Below are 21,937 nucleotides of genomic sequence, written 5' to 3'. Positions count from 1 at the left end.
TGTTGTGGCAATAGAATACAGCAAAATGGAGGCCAAAATTTTAAGTTTTGCATTTAAAAAATCATTCACACTGAAAGCCAACAGCCATAACATCATTTGAACAGTGCACAAACTCCCATATGGAGGACACAGACAAGGCACTGAAAACAAATTACTCGCTTTGTCCAGGTGAATCCCAATTTGTTTTCATGGCACTGACCCCTTACTTGGCTTGCATTTATAGTAAATCTCTTGCCCTGCGTAAACAGCAAGCGACTGGAAAAAAAGAACAGGGCATTCCAGTATATAAGAAGGTGAAAGAACAGAGCTACAAAATTACACACAAATGTCCTTAACCTCAGTTTGCTGAAGAATTGTTGAGCATATTCAAAGTTCAAACACAATAAATTTCCTTGAAAGAGAAAAGTTCCTGTCCACAAATCAGCATGGATTAAAAAGCACCACTCATGGGAATCTCAGCTTTTCCTTTTCTCGCGTAAGATCTGTCAAACTATGAATGAAAAGCAACAGGCAGATTCCATAGTCCTAGATTTCCAGAAAGGATTTGAGACAAACCTACACTGAAGACTGTTAACCAAAATGCATGCATAGAGAATCGGTTCTTAGATATGTGAGCGGCCTGAAGAATTTTAAGGTAATAGAAACCAGTATGCTGTCCTTGATGGTAAGTGTCAATCAGAGGTAACGGTATCATCAGGAGTGCCCCAAGGAAGTGTGACAAGACTGCTTGTTCTCTATAAACATAGACAATCTGTCGGACAGGGTAAGCATCAATCTGTAACTAATGATGCTGTAGTAATGGGAACGTTTTGGTGTTGAGTGATTGTAGGAGGATACAGGATGACTTGCACAGAATTTCTATTTGGCGTGACAAATGACATCTAATGCTGAGTGTGCAGAAGTGTGAGTTAATGCAGCTGAATAGGAAAAACAATCCTATAATGCTCAAATATAGTATTAATGGTGTGCTGCTTCACACAGTCACATCAAGTAAATATCCAGCATAATGTTGCAAGGTGACACGAAATAAAATGAGCACATAAGGTTGGTTGTAGGGGCATCGAGTGGTCAACATTGGTTAACTGGGTGAATTCTAGGGCCTGTAAATCATCTATAAAGGAGACCTTGCACAGAACACTTACATGACACACTGTGGAATGCTGCTCGAGTGTTTGGGATTTCCAGCAGGTTAGATTAAAGGAAGAATTCATACTAGAATTTCAGGTATGTGTTGGTAGATTTGTTACCAGTAGGTCTGATCCAGATGTGAGTGTTACAGAAATGGTGTTCTTTATGAAAAATACTACTGGCAAAGTTTAGAGAAGTGGCATTTGTGACACACTGCAGACCAGTCAGTGAAGACTAGTACTACGTATCAGGGATCATAAAAAAGCATATAGACAGTCGTTTCTCCATTTCTCCATCTGGGAGTGAGAAAGGAAACAGAATGACAAGCAATGGTACTATGTACCCTCCACCATGCACAGTATGGCAGCTTGCAGGGCGTGTATGTAGATATAAATCCCATGCCCCAATTACATATACATCACATAATTACTGCAATAATAAAATTAAAATGATTCAGAGATATACAAGCAATCCCAAATTTACTTGCAAGTAAAATATGAGGTGGGACTTTCTATGCTGTTTTACTAAGTACCCTCCATTCCACATCATATAGTGACTTGGTGAGTTCAAACGTAAGTGGCAAAATACTCATGACTTCATTAATGGAGGTATATAGCCCACAAGGAATTGTAGAAGGACTGTTCCTAGTCACAATGTATTTAAATAGCATGGTAGAAAACATTTCTCAGAAGACTGGAAGGTACTGATGACAAGAACTTGATGAAAATATTGCTATCTGGCCCAAAATAAATACAGATGTACCATAAAAAGCATACAAAAATGAAAAGATCCAATATTTTTTCATCAAAATGGTTGGTGATCAGTTGCAATCATCGAATACATACACTATGCGATCAAAAGTATCTGGACACATGGCTGAAAATGACTTACAAGTTCGTGGCGCCCTCCATCGGTAATGCTGGAATTCAAAATGGTGTTGGCCCACCCTTAGTCTTGAAGACACCTTCCACTCTCACAGGCAAACACTCAATCAGGTGCTGAAAGGTTTCTTGGGGAATGGCAGCCCATTCTTGACAGAGTGCTGCATTGAGGAGAGGTATTAATGTCAGTCAGTGAGGCCTGGCACGAAGTCAATGTTCCAAAATATCCCAAAGGTGTTCTATAGGAGTCAGTTCAGGACCCTGAGCAAACCAGTCCATTACAAGGATGCTATTGTCGTGTAACCACTCCGCCACAGGCCGTGCATTACGAACAGGTGCTTGATCATGTTGAAAGATGCACTCGCCATCCCCGAATTGCTCTTCAACAGTGGGATGTAAGAAGGCGCTTAAAACATCAATGCAGGCCTATGCTGTGATAGTGCCATGCAAAACAACAAGGGGTGCAAGCCCCCTCCACGAAAAACATGACCACACCGTAACACCACCACCTCCGAATTTTACTGTTGGAACTACACACGCTGGCAGATGACGTTCACTGGGCATCTGCCATACCCATACCCTGCCACTGGAGCGCTACATTATGTACCATGATTTGTCACTCCACACAATTTTTTACATTGTTCAATCGTTCAATGTTTACACTCCTTACACCAGGCGAGGTGTCGTTTGGCATTTAACGGGATGATGTGTGGCTTATGAGCAGCCGCTTGACCATGAAATCCAAGTTTTCTCACCTCCTGACTGACTGTCATAGTACTTGCAGTGGATCCTGATGTAGTTTGAAATTCCTATGTGATGGTCTGAATAGATGTCCGCCTGTGCACATTGTGACCCTCTTCAACGTCAGCGGTCTCTGTCAGTCAACAGACGAGGTCAGCCTGTACGCTTTTGTGCTGAACGTGTCCCTTCATGTTTCCACTTGACTATCACATCAGAACCAGTGGACCTAGGGTGTTTAGGAGTATGGAAATCTCGCATACAGACGTAAGACACAAGTGACACCCAATCAACTGACCACGTTCTAGGTCTGTGAGTTCCGCAGAGCACCCCATTCTGCTTTCTCACGATGTGTAATGACTAGTGAGGTTGCTGATATGGAGTACCTGGCAGTAGGTGGTAGCACAATGCACCTAATATGAAAAATGTATGTTTTTTAGGGGGGTCCGGATACTTTTGATCACAAAGTGTAGTTGTGTACCTGGGATGATAAACAGAAGGCAGAGGCAAAGACTTACTGCAAATATGTTAAGGAAATGTAGTTCACACACGAAGGAGTCTCCTGCGCACAACAAATTGCAAGTATTGTTAATCGATAAAATGCTCCAATTGGAAATACTACAAAAAAGGCACTCTGTGTTCCAAATTGAGTTACTCACAAATCTATAATAGCTAGCATTTCAATATGAGTCACTCTAAACATTGCTATCTACTATGAAGATAAAATTCGAAAAATTCAGGCTTATACAGTCTTGGGACTGAAGACCACCACCTCAACAACAACAACAACAACAACAGCAGCAACAAAGAGAGGTGCGTACTCCAATTATTTCTATGTGCCGTCTACGTATGAAATAAGAGCAAGGAAAACTATTGCAATAACAGTATGTAGCCTCCCTCACATAACATAAACAAATGTACAGTTAGCTAGTTATTACTATGTTCCAGGGATCAACTGTATGACCTCCTTCTATGATAGTAGAACAAGTTAGTTTTACAATCATCATACATTTGCTCACAAGGGACATTCACAGATTGGCCCTCTTCTATTTTCCTCATATTTACAGGATGTAAAGATAAATGCCAGGACATCAATTTCCTAAACCAGCATGACAAAATTTTAAGAACATAAAAAAAAAATAAAAACTTGAAAAAAATCACATTTCAAGATCAAAACATTTCCAGTTGCTGTTAAATGAAAAACACTATTACATTACCAACATACTCACCGGTAGGTGAATACAGAGCACAATAGGATTGTAATCATAAAGTTACTAGTTTGAATCTCATTATGAGCACCTTTTTTCTCTTTTATTTAAATTCCATTTTTATTAAGAAACAGAAATATTAATTAACAAATACTGAATCATAATTTTTCAGTAAAAATAACACCTTTTTAACTGTGTGTCATCTGAAAATAAATTAAAATTATATAGACACATGGGAAATACCTTTTTGTTAAATGAAAAAATTATCTACATCTACGATGTGGTTCAAATTCCAGAAATCAATACGGTTTTTATTTTCTATTTGAAGCTTTGCATTTTTGTACTCAATTTTCATTTATTGTGAATACTTGCTTCTTCATAAGAACAGTAACTAAAAATAAAAAGGTTTTATTTTTATTTGAAAATATTATAATTCATTATTTATTAAGTAACATTTTCTTTTGTTAATAAATACAGAATTTTAATGAAAGTAAATACATATTTATAATTCTAGTGAGATTTGAACCAGCAATTCAGCTGAGCTCAGAAATCTTCTAATCTTCAAAAATGACTATTTTTTAGTTTCTGGGAACTGTGTCATACTGCTTTAGGAAATAGTGTCCTGGCACTGAGCTTCACATCTCATAAATACAAAGAAAATAGAAGATGACCAGTCCATAAGGTCTCCTTGTCAGTGAAAAATAGGACACCATGCTATCCATTAACATTATTTCTTAAGCAACAGCTTTTTAACGTACAGTGATTTACATCTCACCATGATCAACTTCCTCTCTCTCTCTCTCTCTCTCTCTCTCTCTCTCTCTCTAAAACAACCTACTGCTACCATTACTACTACTAATACCACATATTTACATTTAGAAATCCTGCTATGTAGTGAAAGCAGTTGTCAAACAGAAGTGATTTCAGTTTATATTTAAAATTAATTTTGTTACCTAATAAACTCTGTATGTATGTCACAGGGTAAAGAAGACAATTACTTTTAGGCTGAAAATCTTTCTGTGCCACACTAATATTGTGGCGAGGCATTTACCCTTCTAGTATTACATTTACAAATGTTACTGTTGTTGGAGAATTGCGACTGACTGTTGACAACAAATTGCATAACAGAACAACCATGCTGTGAGACTACTGTCAGCTGTGCCAACAGTTTTATAGAGTGGACACCACATACAAGTATTACCTTTAATACACATATCTGGGCAACTAACACCTTTTCCCCTAAATGACAAGTTATCATAGTCTATGATACCTTAAGATATTAGTGAATGAAAATATTGAAAATTAGTCAATGTTTTGATATTTTCATCACCAAAATCTCATATTATTTATAACAAAAAAGAACTTAAATATTTAAGAAGTCGTGTAATGTGCAACTTCCCGTTCAGGTTCTTGTCACTATAAACACCCAAAAAATTAGGATATTCTGTTACATTTACCAATTTACCCTCATGCATTATTCTAATGGTGCAGTACTTAATTACAAGTTGTGTGTTTTACTTAAATTCTATGACAGTCCATTTGCAAAGAAGCAGTTACTAATTTTTCACATACACACAAATTTTTACACACACAAAGACATGATAGTTTTTGGGTAGCAGATTAGAGATGTGCAAGAATACAATTTCGATGTATGTACTGTTAAGGTCTTGAGGTTTTTGTGCACATATTTGAACTATGTAGACAGCCTAATAGTGGCAGGTGCAGGGTGACACGGATCCACCTACATCCTGTAGCAAAGCTTTGAACATATTGTCTTCCAAGAGGACTATTTAGTCCTCATCTTTGTAGAAAGAAATAGCCCAAAACTGAGTAGTAGTTAACTTGGGACCATGCTGAAGTAAGCTGAGGAACAATGGTGGAGCCATGTCAGATCTAACTAAAAAACTGATGAAATATCAGTTAATAATTTGGGAGTAAAGGAGACCACTCACTGAATAGCAGAAGGGTTGAACTGCTGACAGGCACATAAAAAAGAATGTATGTCTATAATAGGGAAACATTCCACGCGGGAAAAATATATTTAAAAACAAAGATGATGTGACTTACCATACGAAAGCGCTGGCAGTCGATAGAAACACAAACAGACACATACATACACACAAAATTCTAGCTTTCGCAACCAATGGTTGCTTCGTCAGGAAAGAGGGAAGGAGAGGGAAAGACGAAAGGATGTGGGTTTTAAGGGAGAGGGTAAGGAGTCATTCCAATCCCGGGGGCGGAAAGACTTACCTTAGGGGGAAAAAAGGACAGGTATACACTCGCGCACACACACACATATCCATCCGTAGACAACCCAACGCTTCTGCTGTTTAGTGACTGGTCTCATTTACTCCTTCATTACTTACATTCTGCCAGAAGTTTCCTTGCCATAAGTATCATTTAATGATGGATATATGATGGTAGTTGTAGATGTAGCACCTATTTAGAAGCAAATGAAGATAAACATACATGACGAGTTCAGAAACGTAAGTTGAAATATTCCATGGGAGCTGCTTAGCTTGCTGCATTCATGAGTTTGGCACTTAGTGCTATTAATTTCTCTGATTTCTAGTACTTATGATTCTGAAAAATGCTTTCCATTTATTCACTGTATTTGTGCATTATTCCACGTACAACTGATTACAGTTATGGTTGTGTGTCTTCTAAAAAAAATTTGAACTCTACATTACATTACTTTTGGCTTCATATGCTTAACTCAGGCTACAGCATACACAGTCGCTAAATATGAGAATATCTGCTTCCACAAGAAACATCTGAGTGTCTTTCTGCTATTTTTTTCTATTATTGTTCTGGCTCTAAGTATCAGTTTAAAAATAAAACAACTTAAAAATATTATGAGAAGGAAAGTTGCTACTCACCACATAGCGGAGATGCCGAGTCGCGGATAGGAACAACAAAAAGATTTTCACACTTAAAGCTTTTGGCCAATGGCCACTGTCAACAATAAACACACACACACACACACACACACCTGCAGTCTCAGGTAACTGAAACCACACCTGCCTGAGACTCTGTGTGTGTGTGTGTGTGTGTGTGTGTGTGTGTGTGTACTGCTGACAAAAGCCATTGGCAGAAAGCTTTAAATGAGAAAATCTTTTTGTTGTGCCTATCTGCGACTCAGCATCTCCACTATATGGTGAGTAGCAACTTTCCTTCTCATAATATTGTTAGATTCCATTCTGAATTTTCCATTGTTTGAAACAACTTAAAAATACAGTTAACGTTAATGATGACACTCTATTTAAAATATTATATCTAACTTAGCACTGAAGACTACAGCTCCCACGATACAATATCACAGTGCATCAGCAGGAAGGACTATTATAGAGTTCAACAGTCAACTGACAGTGAGGTCACCACACATAGAGCACAAGCTCTGGCAGGAAAAGGAAATAACCATATCCTTTTCAAATGTCCCATCGCGTATTTGCATTCATCAGTTCAAGGAAACTGGGAAACCTAAATCTTGATGGGCAGGCCATTTTTCACACATGCTAGTCCAGTGCCTTAACCACACTGTTATCTTACTCAGTTGCGATGCATCAGAGTGGCCAACTCTACTACGTTACAATTCTGTATGTACAACAGACTCATTTTAAACTGGAAATTATAACAGAATATATGCACAAAATGTAAGTATTTATGACCAAAGCAAATACATACAAAACTTGTATCTCACTACAAAACATTGCAGCACATTTTAAGTGTAATACAATGAAGAAATAACTGACAACTAAAATATTGAGATATTTCACACATATCTTGTACTAGGTGACAGAAGGCCCATTGTTGCCACAGATATTATAGATACTTAGTAAAATATTATGAAAAGGATAGTCGCTACTCACTGTATAGCAGAGATGCCGAGTTGCACATAGGCATAACAAAAAAAGACTATCATAAAATAAGCTTTCGGCCACCAAGGCCTTTGTCAAAAATAAACACACAAATGCAACTGCCAGAGAATGTGGCCGTGTGTGTGTGTGTGTGTGTGTGTGTGTGTGTGTGGTCTATTTCTGACAAAGGCCTAGTTGGCAGAAAGCTTATTCTGTGACAGTCTTTTTGTTGTGCCTGTCTGTGGCTCAGCGTCTCCGCTATCGCTATATGGTGGGTAGCAACCATCCTTTTCATAATATTCTACATCTACAGCTACATGATTACTCTGCAATTCACATTTAAGTGCTGGTTCATCGAATCACAATCATACTATCTCCCTACCATTCCACTCCCGAACAGCGCGCGGGAAAAACGAACACCTAAACCTTTCTGTTCGAGCTCTGATTTCTCTTATTTTATTCTGATGATCATTCCTACCTATGTAGGTTGGGTTCAACAAAATATTTTCGCATTCGGAAGAAAAAGTTGGTGACTGAAATTTCGAAAATAGATCCCGCCGCAATGAAAAACGTCTTTGCTTTAATGACTTCCATCCCAACTCGTGTATCATATCTGCCACACTCTCTCCCCTATTATGTGATAGTACAAAATGAGCTGCCCTTTTTTGCACCCTTTTGATGTCCTCCGTCAATCCCACCTGGTAAGGATCCCACACCGCGCAGCAATATTCTAACAGAGGACGAACGAGTGTAGTGTAAGCTGTCTCTTTAGTGGACTTGTTGCATCTTCTAAGTGTCCTGCCAATAAAACGCAACCTTTGGCTCGCCTTCCCCACAATATTATCTATGTGGTCTTTCCAACTGAAGTTGTTTGTAATTTTAACACCCAGGTACTTAGTTGAATTGACAGCCTTGAGAATTGTACTATTTATCGAGTAATTGAATTCCAACGGATTTCTTTTGGAACTCATGTGGATCACCTCACACTTTTCGTTATTTAGCGTCAACTGCCACCTGCCACACCATACAGCAATCTTTTCTAAATCGCTTTGCAACTGATACTGGTCTTCGGATGACCTTACTAGACTGTAAATTACAGCATCATCTGCGAACAACCTAAGAGAACTGCTCAGATTGTCACCCAGGTCATTTATATAGATCAGGAACAGCAGAGGTCCCAGGAACACCTGGTATCACTTCAATTTTACTTGATGATTTGCCGTCTATTAATACGAAGTGCAACCTTCCTGACAGGAAATCACGAATCCAGTCGCACAACTGACACGATACCCCATAGGCCCGCAGCTTGATTACAAGTCGCTTGTGAGGAACGGTGTCAAAAGCTTTCCGGAAATCTAGAAATACGGAATCAACTTGAAATCCCCTGTTGATAGCGGCCATTACTTCGTGCGAATGAAGAGCTAGCTGTGTTGCACAAGAACGATGTTTTCTGAAACCATGCTGATTATGTATCAATAGATCATTCCCTTCGAGGTGATTCATAATATTTGAATACAATATATGCTCCAAAACCCTACTGCAAACCGACATCAATGATATAGATCTGTAGTTCGATGGATTACTCCTACTACCCTTCTTAAACACTGGTGCGACCTGCGCAATTTTCCAATCTGTAGGTACAGATCTATCAGTGAGCGAGCAGTTGTATATGATTGCTAAGTAGGGAGCTATTGTATCAGTGTAATCTGAAAGGAACCTAATCGGTATACAATCTGGACCTGAAGACTTGCCCGTATCTAGCGATTTGAGTTGCTTAGCACCCCTAAGGTATCTACTTCTAAGAAACTCATGCTAGCAGCTGTTCGTGTTTCAAATTCTGGAATATTCCATTCATCTTCCCTGGTGAAGGAATTTCGGAAAACTGTGTTCAATAACTCCGCTTTAGTGGCACAGTCCTCGGTAACAGTACCATCGGCACAGCGCAGCGGAGGTATTGACTGCGCCTTGCCGCTTGTGTACTTTACATAAGACCAGAATTTCTTAAAATTTTGTACCAAATTTCGAGACAATGTTTCGTTGTGGAACCTATTAAAGGCATCTCGCATTGAAGTCCATGACAAATTTCGCGTGTCTGTAAATTTTAGCCAATCCATCCTGGATTTTCCATTGTTAGATAGTTACAACAAACATTTTTTCAACAACAAAACTAACACAATTCACACTGTTTCTGTGGGACATTTTGAGGAAAAATGATATATTGTCAATGGAGATTAAGTGATTGACTGACTACCATTTTTCATTTCCTTACAATGATAACAATCATGAAAGGATTTCACAAAGCAGTAAATGATTTCAATCAGCCAGTGGTCATCATCAGACTAAAAACAGATGCTGCAAGTGATGACACAACATTCCTATTGTTACTTTAGGTTCTACAATACAAAGGTACTAATGCTATGTTGGCAAGACAACTGGTTGGTTGGTTGGGGAGAGTGGACCAAACAGCGAGGTCATCGGTCCTATCGGATTAGTGAAGGATGGGGAAGGAAGACGACTATGTCCTTTAAAGGAATCATCCCAGCAGTTGCCTGAAACAATTTAGGCAAATCATAGAAAACCCAAATCAGGATGGTCGGACGTGGGTTTGAACCATATCCTCCTGAATGCGAGTCCAGTGTGCTAACCACTGTACCACCTCACTCAATAAAACAACAGGAATATTATAACTTGCTGCAGATGCATTTAATTTGATAATGACCAATGGCTGATTGAAACTGGCTAATCCATTGTGAAAAGCTTTTTTTGATTGTTTTTGTAAGGAAATAAAAGAAGATAATCTGTGAGACACTATCTATTTGTCACACAGTGCTGAATCCAGCATGTATTGAAAGACAAGACGTTCACTAGACTGTTTCAGTATTTCAAAATACGGAGTGTCTGCAAGTACGGAAGTTTTATCTTTTGATCATTAATACCACAAATACTAGAAAATCTACTCTGTGTACTGAAAAATGCCCACTCAGAAAATTGTGAACTCTCATCATTACTCCCAGTAACTGATTCCCATTCATGACCTCATTGTCACAGCAAAGTATTTTACTTTCAAGTCCTGCTATGCCGATCACATCTATCACTTTCAAATTCACTTAAAAAATTAAGTCACAGGACACAGTTTGCTCAGAGATTCCAAAAGCGTAAGTTCAGTCACCAAATTGAAAAGCTCTCCTGTCTTCATACGCAGCTGCAACTTTGATCTGTGAGCTGCCAGACTTATATCTGAAAGTGTATCTGTCGAGTAAGGATGACTGATGAGTGTGTGAAGTTTTAGTGTTGTACAGGTTTGCCAAGGATTATTTTAGGTTCTTGTTTGTGGTGTTGATGACAATGAGATAGAGAGAATGGAGAGGCCGAAACCTGGTGCTGGTACATGGCCATCTCCTTTCAAATTGCAACAAGGGCATAACAAGTGTAATGCCCTCCTTCAACAAACAGGTGTGTTGTTTCACATACCACGACTTTCAGTCAGCACTATTTTGGAAGCATACTTCTCGTATAGCATTATTCTCTTTTATTACTGGTGCTTTCCTGTATGACAGTCTGGCACATATAGTGTACAGGAAGCTTCACAAAAGTTACCTGATCCATATCTTACAGTTTCTACAACCAAAAGTGCAATGGAAACCACACAATACTGGGACAGTAAGAGAAAATGGAAACCTGCTTGAGCAAAAGGAACAAAGATTGGAAAAGGTCTTTGAACTTTTCTGTAATCTTTGTGATGAGATACAAAAACATTACAATAACAGACTTACTCTCAGTGTCCTACACTCGGGGTCTGTGGGAGAATAACCACTCTCTTCTTCCTGCTTAATTTGCACCTAAAAAGAAAGTGAAGGAGGAAAAAGTTAAATTAAACAGTGATCTGCTTTATAAGATCTGCATATACACTATCTGATCAAAAGTGTCCTGACATCTATTAGTGCAAACATTAATACTGGATGTGTATGCCCTTAGCCTTTACGAGAGCTTAAACTAATCTGCTGAGGTTACTTCCAATGACATATCAGAATGTCTGTAGAGAAATGGTAACCTACACTTCCTCAACTGTCAAAACCAGAGATGGTAATAGGGACACTCGACAAGGCAGTCTATTTCACAAATGTTACTGTCCACAAACCATTGCCTCACAGATGCTACCTTAAGACAAGAGTGCACAGTCATGATAATACAAAAACCACCATTTCTGAATTGCTCCTCTACTGTACGCAATACACACTGCTGTAAAATATCTTCATACCCTAATGCTTTTAGCGTTTTCTGGAGTGCAATAAGGTGACTACAATCTAACCAACCATGAAAAACACCCTCATACCGTAACATTACCTCCTCCTTATTTCATTTCTGCCACTACACATGGTGGCAGGAAACTTTCTCCACGGATTCATCAAACTCAAAATCTTCCATTGGAATGCAACAGGGTATAGTGTTATTTGACACTATAAAACACTCATTACAGTCATTCACTGGCCAACGGCATCACTCTTTACACCAATGTCGCTTAGCAATGAAAACAGAAAAGTGTAACTTATAAGAAGCTGCTCAACCATTACACCACATCCTTTTTAACTCCTTACACACGGACATTGTTCTCACTGGATTGCTAGTAGCACTTGGAAATTCTTGACTGGTCTTTCCAGCTGATTTCATGTGATTTTTTTACAACCACCCTGCGCAATGCTTGACAGTCCCTATCCATATCTGCCTGGTCTTGGTTTAGCTAAGGTCATTCCTTAGCCACTCCATCAGTCAACCTGAGCAGCTTTAGAAGGGCTGGAATCTCTCTGATAGATTAGTTATTCAGGTGACATCCAACAGCTAAATGACAAGGAAAGTCACTTAGCTCTCCTGAACCACCCATCCTGCTAGTACTGCTTCTCTACTGACAATGCAATCCTTCTCCTCTCCTTTTATATGAATGGGTCTTCCTCTCAACACATCTAGATGTCAATTCTGCATCACATATGAGTGCCTGGATGCTTTGGATTGGATAGTGTAACCCAAGATTAGCATTAACAATATTGAAAACCACAGACAAGCGTGTGTGGAGTATCATTGCTTCCTCCCTTACACATTATTAGGTGTAATTACCTTTCTTACTACAAAATACTACTGTTTGGGCAATATTCCAAGTTTCCTGCAAAGGTTCAATACACTGTCTGTATTTCAAAGAAAAGTTTATTAAGTACATGAGATCAACATGTAATAACAGCTGAATACCATTTTCACATTATGTAAGTTCACAGGTTTCTACAGCCAGCATCAATTTGACTAAAATCCATTTGTGTGTTAGACCAAATCATTATAAAACACCAACATACATATATAACTAATTTTAACCGTCTTTGTATAAGTCCACTTCAGTGTGATTAAACGGTGGGATTCTGGGGACATTTTGATTGCTAGGTGACTACTGACACCAGTTCTGGTATGCTACTGGACAGTTCAAATTACAGATGCCTTTGGAAGGGTAGCAGCATGGGAGGCTATTGCATATGCTACTCTGTCAGGATTGGTAGTCAACAATAAATCAGCAGCTTGCACCCTGGGATTGTGTTTTCCCACAGCAAGATGTCGAAGTTGCATGGCAGTTGTCTTGTGGCCACTTGCTTGTAAATGCTGAACCCAGGTACTGTGGATCTGCTGACTGTTGAACAAATGCAGCTCGTTGGACTGGGATTTCTGGCAGCAGACTATAGGTAACTTGTAGCCATCCTCCCTGCTCATGCGGTCAAGACATTATTTCAATAGCCTCTCTTATTTCCTGCTGCTGCATCCACTATTGCTGACCATGTATACAGTGTTCTTGAAAACTGATAGATTGGCCACAGTCCTGGTGATGCTCAGTTACTTGAGATTCCTGTGTTCCCCCAACTGCACATATCAACCATGCTCCAACAAGCTAGTATTAATCAGTCTCTAGTTTCACCATCATTGACTTTGCTGCATTCACATCGAAGTTCGTGAATGCCTGAAGCTTGGAGAATATCTACAGAATCCTTCACAGACCTCATAAGACCCCTGATCTTGTGGACATTGTGGGACATTGGCCTAATTCTTCTGCAAAGCAGCACTGTGCCTTCACAATCACTAATGCCCCTCAAACAGGAAAATGTTCTTCTATTCCTTTGTCTGTTTTATCTTTGCTGTACCTCACAGTTCGCTGCATGTTCTTATTTCCATAACCAAACAACAAAATATTGTCTGGAGCATAACTTTCATGTTACGCCTGATACTGAACAAATCTTTTGCATGCACTCCGAAAAAACCAATCAGAGCTATTTATTCAAAGCTGACTGAGAGCAGTCAAAATCAGACAAGTACACTTCACTGAACTGGAAAAAAGTGAATTGCAATAGTTGACAACACATTATACGAGGGCGGTTCAGAAAGTAACCTCCGATTGGTCACAGTGCGGGTTGTGGGGGGAGTAGCGACGCCATCTGTGCGTTCACGCACTCAACAGGTCAGTCGGCATCAAGCCGTCGTCGAGTGAACGTCGTACCTGCGCTAGTTTAGTTTTTGTGGCAGTTTGAAATGTGTGCTGCAATAGAAAACCCCGCCAAATGTGAAGTGCGTGCTGTCATAAGGTTTTTTACAGCCAAAGGATATTCTGCAGCAGCTATTCATCGTGAGCTTTGTGCCGTGTACGGACCAAGAGTTATGAGTGAAGGAGATGTCCGTGAATGGGTACGTTTATTTAAAAGTGGACGAGAAAACGTTCATGATGAAGAGAGGAGTGGTAGACCATCATTGGTGACTGACGAACTCGTTCAGACAGTTGATGCAAAAGTTCGTGAAAATCGACGTTTCTCAATGTCGGAGTTGTCTACTGGTTTTCCACAGATTTCTAAGACTCTCTTGTACGAGATAGTGACAGAAAGACTGGGTTACCGTAAGTTCTGTGCATGATGGGTGCCCAAAATTCTTACCGACCACCACAAAACTCAAAGATTGGCCTCTGCATTAGACTTTCTGTCACATTATGAGGACGAAGGAGAACCATTGTTAAACAGAATCATGACCGGTGACGAAACCTGGATTAAGTACGTGAACCCTGAGACAAAAGAACAATCAAAGATGTGGGCACATTCAAATTCGCCTACCAAACCAAGAAAAGCCTCGCAAGATTTTTCTGCCAGAAAACTGATGGCAACGGTGTTTTGGGATGCCAAAGGGGTGTTGTTGGTTGAATTCATGGAACGTGGTACGACCATTAATCAAGATGTGTACTGTGAAACAATAAAAAAGTTACGACGGGCTATACAGAACAAACGCCATGGTATGCTGACTTCCGGTATCATTTTTTTGCACGATAACGCCCGTCCTAACTCTGCTCGCAGAACAACAGTCCTTCAAGTGGGACGTTATCAACCATCCACCTTACAGCCCAGACCTGGCGCCAAGTGATTATCACCTCTTCATGCATTTGAAGAAATGGCTCGGGTCACAGCGGTTTGATGACGACGAAGAGCTCAAAGATGCGGTCACAGGCTGGCTCCAGGCACAAGCGGGTGATTTTTATGCAGAAGGAATTTCAAAGCTTGTGAAGAGATACGATAAGTGCCTCAATCGCTATGGAGACTATGTAGAAAAATAGTGCAAAGATGTAGTTGTAAGATGTATATATTAAAATATTTTTATTTAACTTGGTGTATTTTTTTAAATCAACCGGAGGTTACTTTCTGAACGGCCCTCGTATCTTGCAAAGGAAAAATTATAGCGGATTGAATGAAATGCTAGAACGTTTTATGGTGATTTGCTTGTGACATAGTACTAGACACATTGGTAGTCGACTTCTTGAATTTAACTGACATGATAGGTTAATTACGGCTTTTTGATGTTCAGTAGTGTAGTTACCTGTGCCATAACTGACAACAGTCTGAGACAAACAAGGTTACAATGCCTAAAATCCAATGATGTTGTTGTTGTTGTTGTTGTTGTTGTTGTTGTTGCTGTCTTCAGTCCAGAGACTGGTGTGATGCAGCTCTCCATGCTACTCTATCCTGTGCAACCTTCTTCATCTCCCAGTACGTATTCATCTCTTGGACTCCCTCTACGATTTTTACCCTCCATGCTGCCCTCCAATACTAAATTGGTGATCCCTTGATGCCTCAGAATATGCCCTACCAACAAATCCCTTCTTCTAGTCAAGTTGTGCCACAAATTTCTCTTCTCTCCAATTCTATTCGATACCTCCTCATTAGTTATGTGATCTACCCATCTAATCTTCAGCATTCTTCTGTAGCACCACATTTCAAAAGCTTCTATTCTCTTCTTGTCTAAACTATTTATTGTCCATGTTTCACTTCAATACTTTCAGAAATGACTTCCTGACACTTAAATCTATACTTGATGTAAACAAATTTCTCTTCTTCAGAAACGCTTTCCTTACCATTGACAGTCTACATTTTATATCCTCTCTACTTCGACCATCATCAGTTATTTTGCTCCCCAAATAGCAAAATTCCTTTACTACTTTAAGACTCTCATTTCCTAATTTAATTCCTGCAGCATCACCCGATTTAATTCGACTACATTCCATTATTCTCGTTTTGCTTTTGTTGATGTTCATCTTATATCCTCCTTTCAAGACACTGTCCATTCCGTTCAGCTGCTCTTCCAGGTCCTTTGCTGCCTCTGACAGAATCACAATGTCATCAGCAAACCTCAAAGCTTATATTTCTTCTCCACGGATTTTAATTCCTACTTCGAATTTTTCTTTTGTTTCCTTTACTGCTTGCTCAATATACAGATTGAATAACATCGGGGACAGGCTACAACCCTGTCTCACTCACTTCCCAGCCACTGCTTCCCTTTCATGCCTCTCGACTCTTATAACTGCCATCTGGTTTCTGTACAAATTGTAAATAGCCTTTCGCTCCCTGTATTTTACCCCTGCCACCTTCAGAATTTGAAAGGGAGTATTCCAGTCAACATTGTCAAAAGCTTTCTCTAAGTCTACAAATGTAGGTTTGCCTTTCCTTAACCTATTTTCTAAGATAAGTCGTAGGTCAGTATTGCCCCACGTGTTCCAACGTTTCTACAGAATCCAAACTGATCTTCCCCGAGGTCAGCTTGTACCAGTTTTTCCATTCGTCTGTAAAGAATTCGTGTTAGTATTTTGCAGCCGTGGCTTATTAAACTGGTAGTTTGGTAATTTTCACATCTGTCAACACCCGCTTTCTTTCGGATTGGAATTATTATATTCTTCTTGAAGTCTGAGAGTATTTCGCCTGTCTCACATTTTTGAAAAATATGTAAAAAATCAGCCAACCGGTTGCATAGGTTTTCTATATACCTTGACCAGGTTTCGTCACCTCTAAGGGTGACTTTATCAGAAGGTAAGGTAATTACCTAAAATGAATATGTCATTTTAGGTAATTACCTTACCTTCTGATGAAGTCACCCTTAGAGGTGACGAAACCTGGTCAAGGTATATAGAAAACCTGGGCAACCAGTTGGCTGATTTTTTACATTTTTTCAAATTTGTGTATACGGTTGCTGGAAACATCAGCCATGTTCAAAGTTGTCTCATACATCTTGCTCACCAGATGGTAGAGTTTTGTCAGGGCTGGCTCTCCCAAGGCTGTCAGTAGTTCTAATGGAACGCTGTCTACTCTCGGGGCCTGGTTTCAACTCAGGCCTTCCAATGATCAGTCAAATTCTTCACGCAGTATCATATCTCCCATTTCATCTTCACCTACGTCCTCTTCCATTTCCATAATATATTGCCCTCAAGTACACCGCCCTTGTAGAGACTGTCTATATACTACTTCCACCTTTCTGCTTTCCCTTCTTTGCTTAGAACTGGGTTTCCATCTGAACTCTTGATATTCATACAAATGGTTCTCTTTTCTCCAAAAGTCTCTTTAATTTTCCTGTAGGCAGTATCTATCTTACCCCTAGTGATGTGTGCCTCTACATCCTTACATTTGTTCTCTAGCCATCCCTGCTTCGCCATTTTGCACTTCCCGTCAATCTCATTTTTGAGACGTTTGTATTCCTTTTTGCTTGCTTCATTTACCGCATTTTTATATTTTCTCCTGTCATCAATTAAATTCCATATCTCTTCTGTTACCCAAGGATTTTTATTGGCCCTCGTCTTTTTACCTACTTGATCCTGTGCTACCTTCATTTGTCTCTCAAAGCTACCCATTCTTCTCCTACTGTATTTCTTTCCCCCATTGTTGTCAATCATTCCCTAATGCTCTCCCTGAAGCTCTCTACAACCTCTGATTCTTTCAGTTTATCCAGGTCCCATCTCCTCAAATTCCCACCTTTTTGCAGTTTCTTCAGTTTTAATCTACAGTTTATAACCAATAGATTGTGGTCAGAGTCCACATCTGCCCCTGGAAATGTCTTACAATTTAAAACCTGGTTCCTAAATCTCTGTCTTACCATTATATAATCTACCTGATACCTTTTAGTATCTCCAGGATTCTTCCATGTATACAACCTTCTTTTATGATTCTTAAACCAAGTGTTAGCTATAATTAAGCTATGCTCTATGCAAAATTCTACCAGGCGGTTTCCTCTTTCATTTCTTCCCCCCAACCCATATTCACCTACTACGTTTCCTTCTCCCCCTTTTCCTACTATCGAATTCCAGTCACCCATGACTAATAAATTTTTGCCTCCCTTCACGATCTGAATAATTTCTTTTATCTCATCATACATTTCATCAATATCTTCGTCATCTGCGGAACTAGTTGGCATAGAAACTTATACTACTGATGGCAAAAGATGGTCTCTCCCATTTTTTTCTCTCATTCACACTTAGTCACACAAATGGTAAAATTGTTAATTTAGATTCTGTAAAAAATAATGTTAAAACATGTATATCCTGCTGAAAAAAGGATAAAACAACTTTTCAGGAAAAATGGCTTGTCTTACTGATTGTTTAGAGTATAAATAAATGAACCGGCCTGGGAACTGCTAAAATTACCCAACTACCAAACCAAGAATTCCAGACATAATACAAGATCTCAAAGCCTATATGACATTTGTCTCATCGTCTGCTAAAATGGACAGCAGATAAGTATCATCATGCATACACATTAATTCTTGCAGATAACAAAATAGCAACCAGCTGCTTATAATAAGGGTATTTAAAATCAAACACTGGAAACTCCAGGTTGGAATGTCAATAACATAAGGAAAAGATTGACTGCTACTCACTGTAAGGATGACATGCTGAGTTGCAGACACAACAAAAAGGCAGTTACACATTAGCCATGTTGTAACAGTCTGCAATTCACCACGTCATCTTTAATGGAGCAGCAATGTACCTTTTCCTTACAGCGCTGTTACTGGCTTCAAACAAATAGGTCCATCATCAGATGGCTGTTCACAATAACATACATATCTGTTGTTGTTTACATTAGTTTTCACTTTTATTTCCCCCTCTGCTTAAAATTTCTTGGGGTTGTGGTGCCGCCAAAAATCCACGTCATTACATTGCAATGCTGACTGTCTGTGATCATGTAGTAGTGAAGAATAGATGAAGCACTTATTCTGATATATGCACATAGTGTAAGGCATGCGCATGTGCGCACACGCACACACACGCACACATGCCCGCATGTGCACACACACACACACACACACACACACACACACACACCAAGTCTAACGATTTTTTGTACTTGTAACACTTCATAATGACTGGTTGTTGTTTTCTTCTTTGCAATAATTAATCTGTATTTCGTACAGATCCAAAATCTCAAAAATTCAGTTTTGGCAAAACAGCAAGCATCATTTACCCTAGACACTAAATCAGCTGTATTCTTCATATGACACACACAGTGACCCATATGTGGAACAAGAAGATAGGTTAGATGTTTTGCTCATCTAGAAGTCACTCACTGAACCATGTTCACAGTGGTCACAGGGACATCATTATCTTGCATGTTTTGGACAATGTGTAAAATGTTACAGGGATAGGCACCTAAATAAAGAGATTTTTTTACCACACACTCTTTCAATGATGACACCTTGAGAAGCTTCAAGTCTCATCATTATTCTTGAAGCTGGCAGTTTTCTATCAGCTGGGAGTCTGTTCACTTCATCAACAGCAAATGAACTTAACAATGTTTCCTTAACTTTGAGGATATTTTCTCATTGAAAGCCTAGTTGTCATCAACACTTTGCCTTCAAACATTTATTAACTGATGACATGGACCTGAAAAATTGGGGGGAATTCTTGCAGCTGCTCAACAGTATTCATGACAGCATTAAGTTCACAATGGAAGTAGAAAAAGCTGGTGTCTTGTCCTCCCTTTAACATATTCATGCACCAAAATTCAATGAATGTACCAGTTAAATGTGTACAGAAAATCCCCACATATAGACCAACATATGTAGACTCTCAAACACTATTAATTGATACATAATCACCCAATTTTGAGGACTCTATAAAAGACGGTAAAAATGACCATAGATCGCTGAAATTTTCCACAAGAACTGAGTCACCTTCGAAAATTCTTCTGTGATAATGGTTACGAACAACAAAATACATCACAGACAATTTTTAGGGAGATCTATTTGCAGGGCATCATCAGGGAAAAAAGAAAAGAGCTTGCATTCTTGCCAGTTTATGGATGAGTAACAAGAAACGTTAGCCAGTTCCAAAAGAAGCACAGCATTACATCTGGATTCAGATCTTCATCAGAAGCATGGAAATTTTGATGTCTGTGAATTGCTGTGCACATATTAAACACTTTGTGACAGAACAATAATACACTGTTTAGACCTCACATACTACACAGCAATGCCAGTAGATCGGATAAGGTATCTGCATCTAATCTACAAAAATAAATCAGTTATTGCAGAAGATGCTTCAGAAAAAGGATACACGATTGTATTGAATGACACTATCCTGACATATGAGTATTATGGAAACACTCTCAACAAGCATGGAGAATTTTGGCTCAGTACAGCTTGGGATTTGGCCATCACGAGGTTGAAAAGATAATGACAGAGGCATGATGAAAACATTGTCTAACTTGGTACTGGACCACACACCTCTGATGTTATGGCCAATAGCACATGTATATAATGATGAAATCACCAACCACATGGCTGTCTGTCAACAGTTGGCAGGAGGCCACAGAGCAGTTGGCTGGAAGCTTTTGGAAATTTAATCACTTGTCATGAAAACAAACAAGAAGATTAATCTCTTGACATCTGCATTTACTGTGTTATTTTTATGGTTTCACATATGGTCTGCCAGAATGGCAGGAAAGTGCCTTCTGCCCCTCTTTCAAAGGAAGTGAGAGATTTCTAGATGGTTGGGACACTTACAACCATCCGATACCTCTGTTGAACATTTTGAGAAGCATTATCACAACTAAACCACAATCTTTAGGAAATTTCATGCAATGGATTGTTGACTTCATTCTGTTCCAAAAGTATCTACATCTAATGCACATTCAGTTGTTCAGTATTGAAACGACAGAAAACCAAACACGAGGTACAAAACCCTTGTTAGACATACAAGACAATTATAATTGAAGCTCTAGTTTCAAAATGCTGTAAAAAAAATAAAAACAACCTACTGTCCAGAATGATGTCAAATTTGAAGGAAGAAATGTTATGGAAACACAAAATACTAAACAAAAATGTTGCCACTTGATGGTGCTGTAAGAGGCAGAATACGCAAAACAAAAGATGTGGGGTACATGGCTGTTCCTCTGTTCGCATCTTATATGCTCATCATGACTATCTCAATGCAGCATCCTGAATTGCTGGTAAAGCCTTTTTTATAAGAAAGGCACCAGCAGCTCTGCAGAAGTTCCAGACACTCAAGGATACAAAAAAGGCATTTATCCAAAGTCTGCCATGGGTCTGGAGAAAACGATTATGAAATTCGAAAATATAGGATCTTTTGAAGTGCAGTATGCAGAGGGAGGAAAGCAATTTATCCAACATCAGTAAATGTGGCCACAGCACTGGAGGAGGGGTCGAGCGGTGGTGTGCAAACATGCAGTGCACAGGAAATTGCCTGAAATTTGGACATGCCTATGAGTATGGTAGATAAAATTCTATCAAGCATCCTGCATTGCTATCCCTTTACCCATATTCAAGTGTTGCTTCGCACTGACCT

General features: G+C 39.2%; 1 protein-coding gene across 3 annotated transcripts in view; it reads right to left on the bottom strand.

The window, feature by feature from the left end:
* LOC124612647 (transcriptional protein SWT1) overlaps nucleotides 1–21,937 on the bottom strand; it is a 284,350-nt gene that overhangs the window by 252,241 nt on the left and 10,172 nt on the right. For 2 of the 3 annotated variants that reach the window (XM_047140954.1, XM_047140952.1), the window contains exon 2: nucleotides 11,586–11,651. The exons of the other annotated variant lie outside the window; for it this stretch is intronic. Coding sequence is in view for 1 of the 2 variants with exons in the window: in XM_047140952.1 (XP_046996908.1) it covers nucleotides 11,586–11,651 (66 nt within the window). In the remaining variant the exon portion in view is untranslated. The remainder of the gene's footprint in view (nucleotides 1–11,585; nucleotides 11,652–21,937) is intronic. 3 annotated transcript variants of the gene reach the window in all.

The sequence above is a fragment of the Schistocerca americana genome, chromosome 4, assembly GCF_021461395.2.
Source record: "Schistocerca americana isolate TAMUIC-IGC-003095 chromosome 4, iqSchAmer2.1, whole genome shotgun sequence".
In the NCBI taxonomy this organism is placed as follows: domain Eukaryota; kingdom Metazoa; phylum Arthropoda; class Insecta; order Orthoptera; family Acrididae; genus Schistocerca; species Schistocerca americana.
The sequence above is the reverse complement of the archived record's forward strand: the minus strand, read 5'-3'. Positions and strand labels throughout refer to the sequence as shown.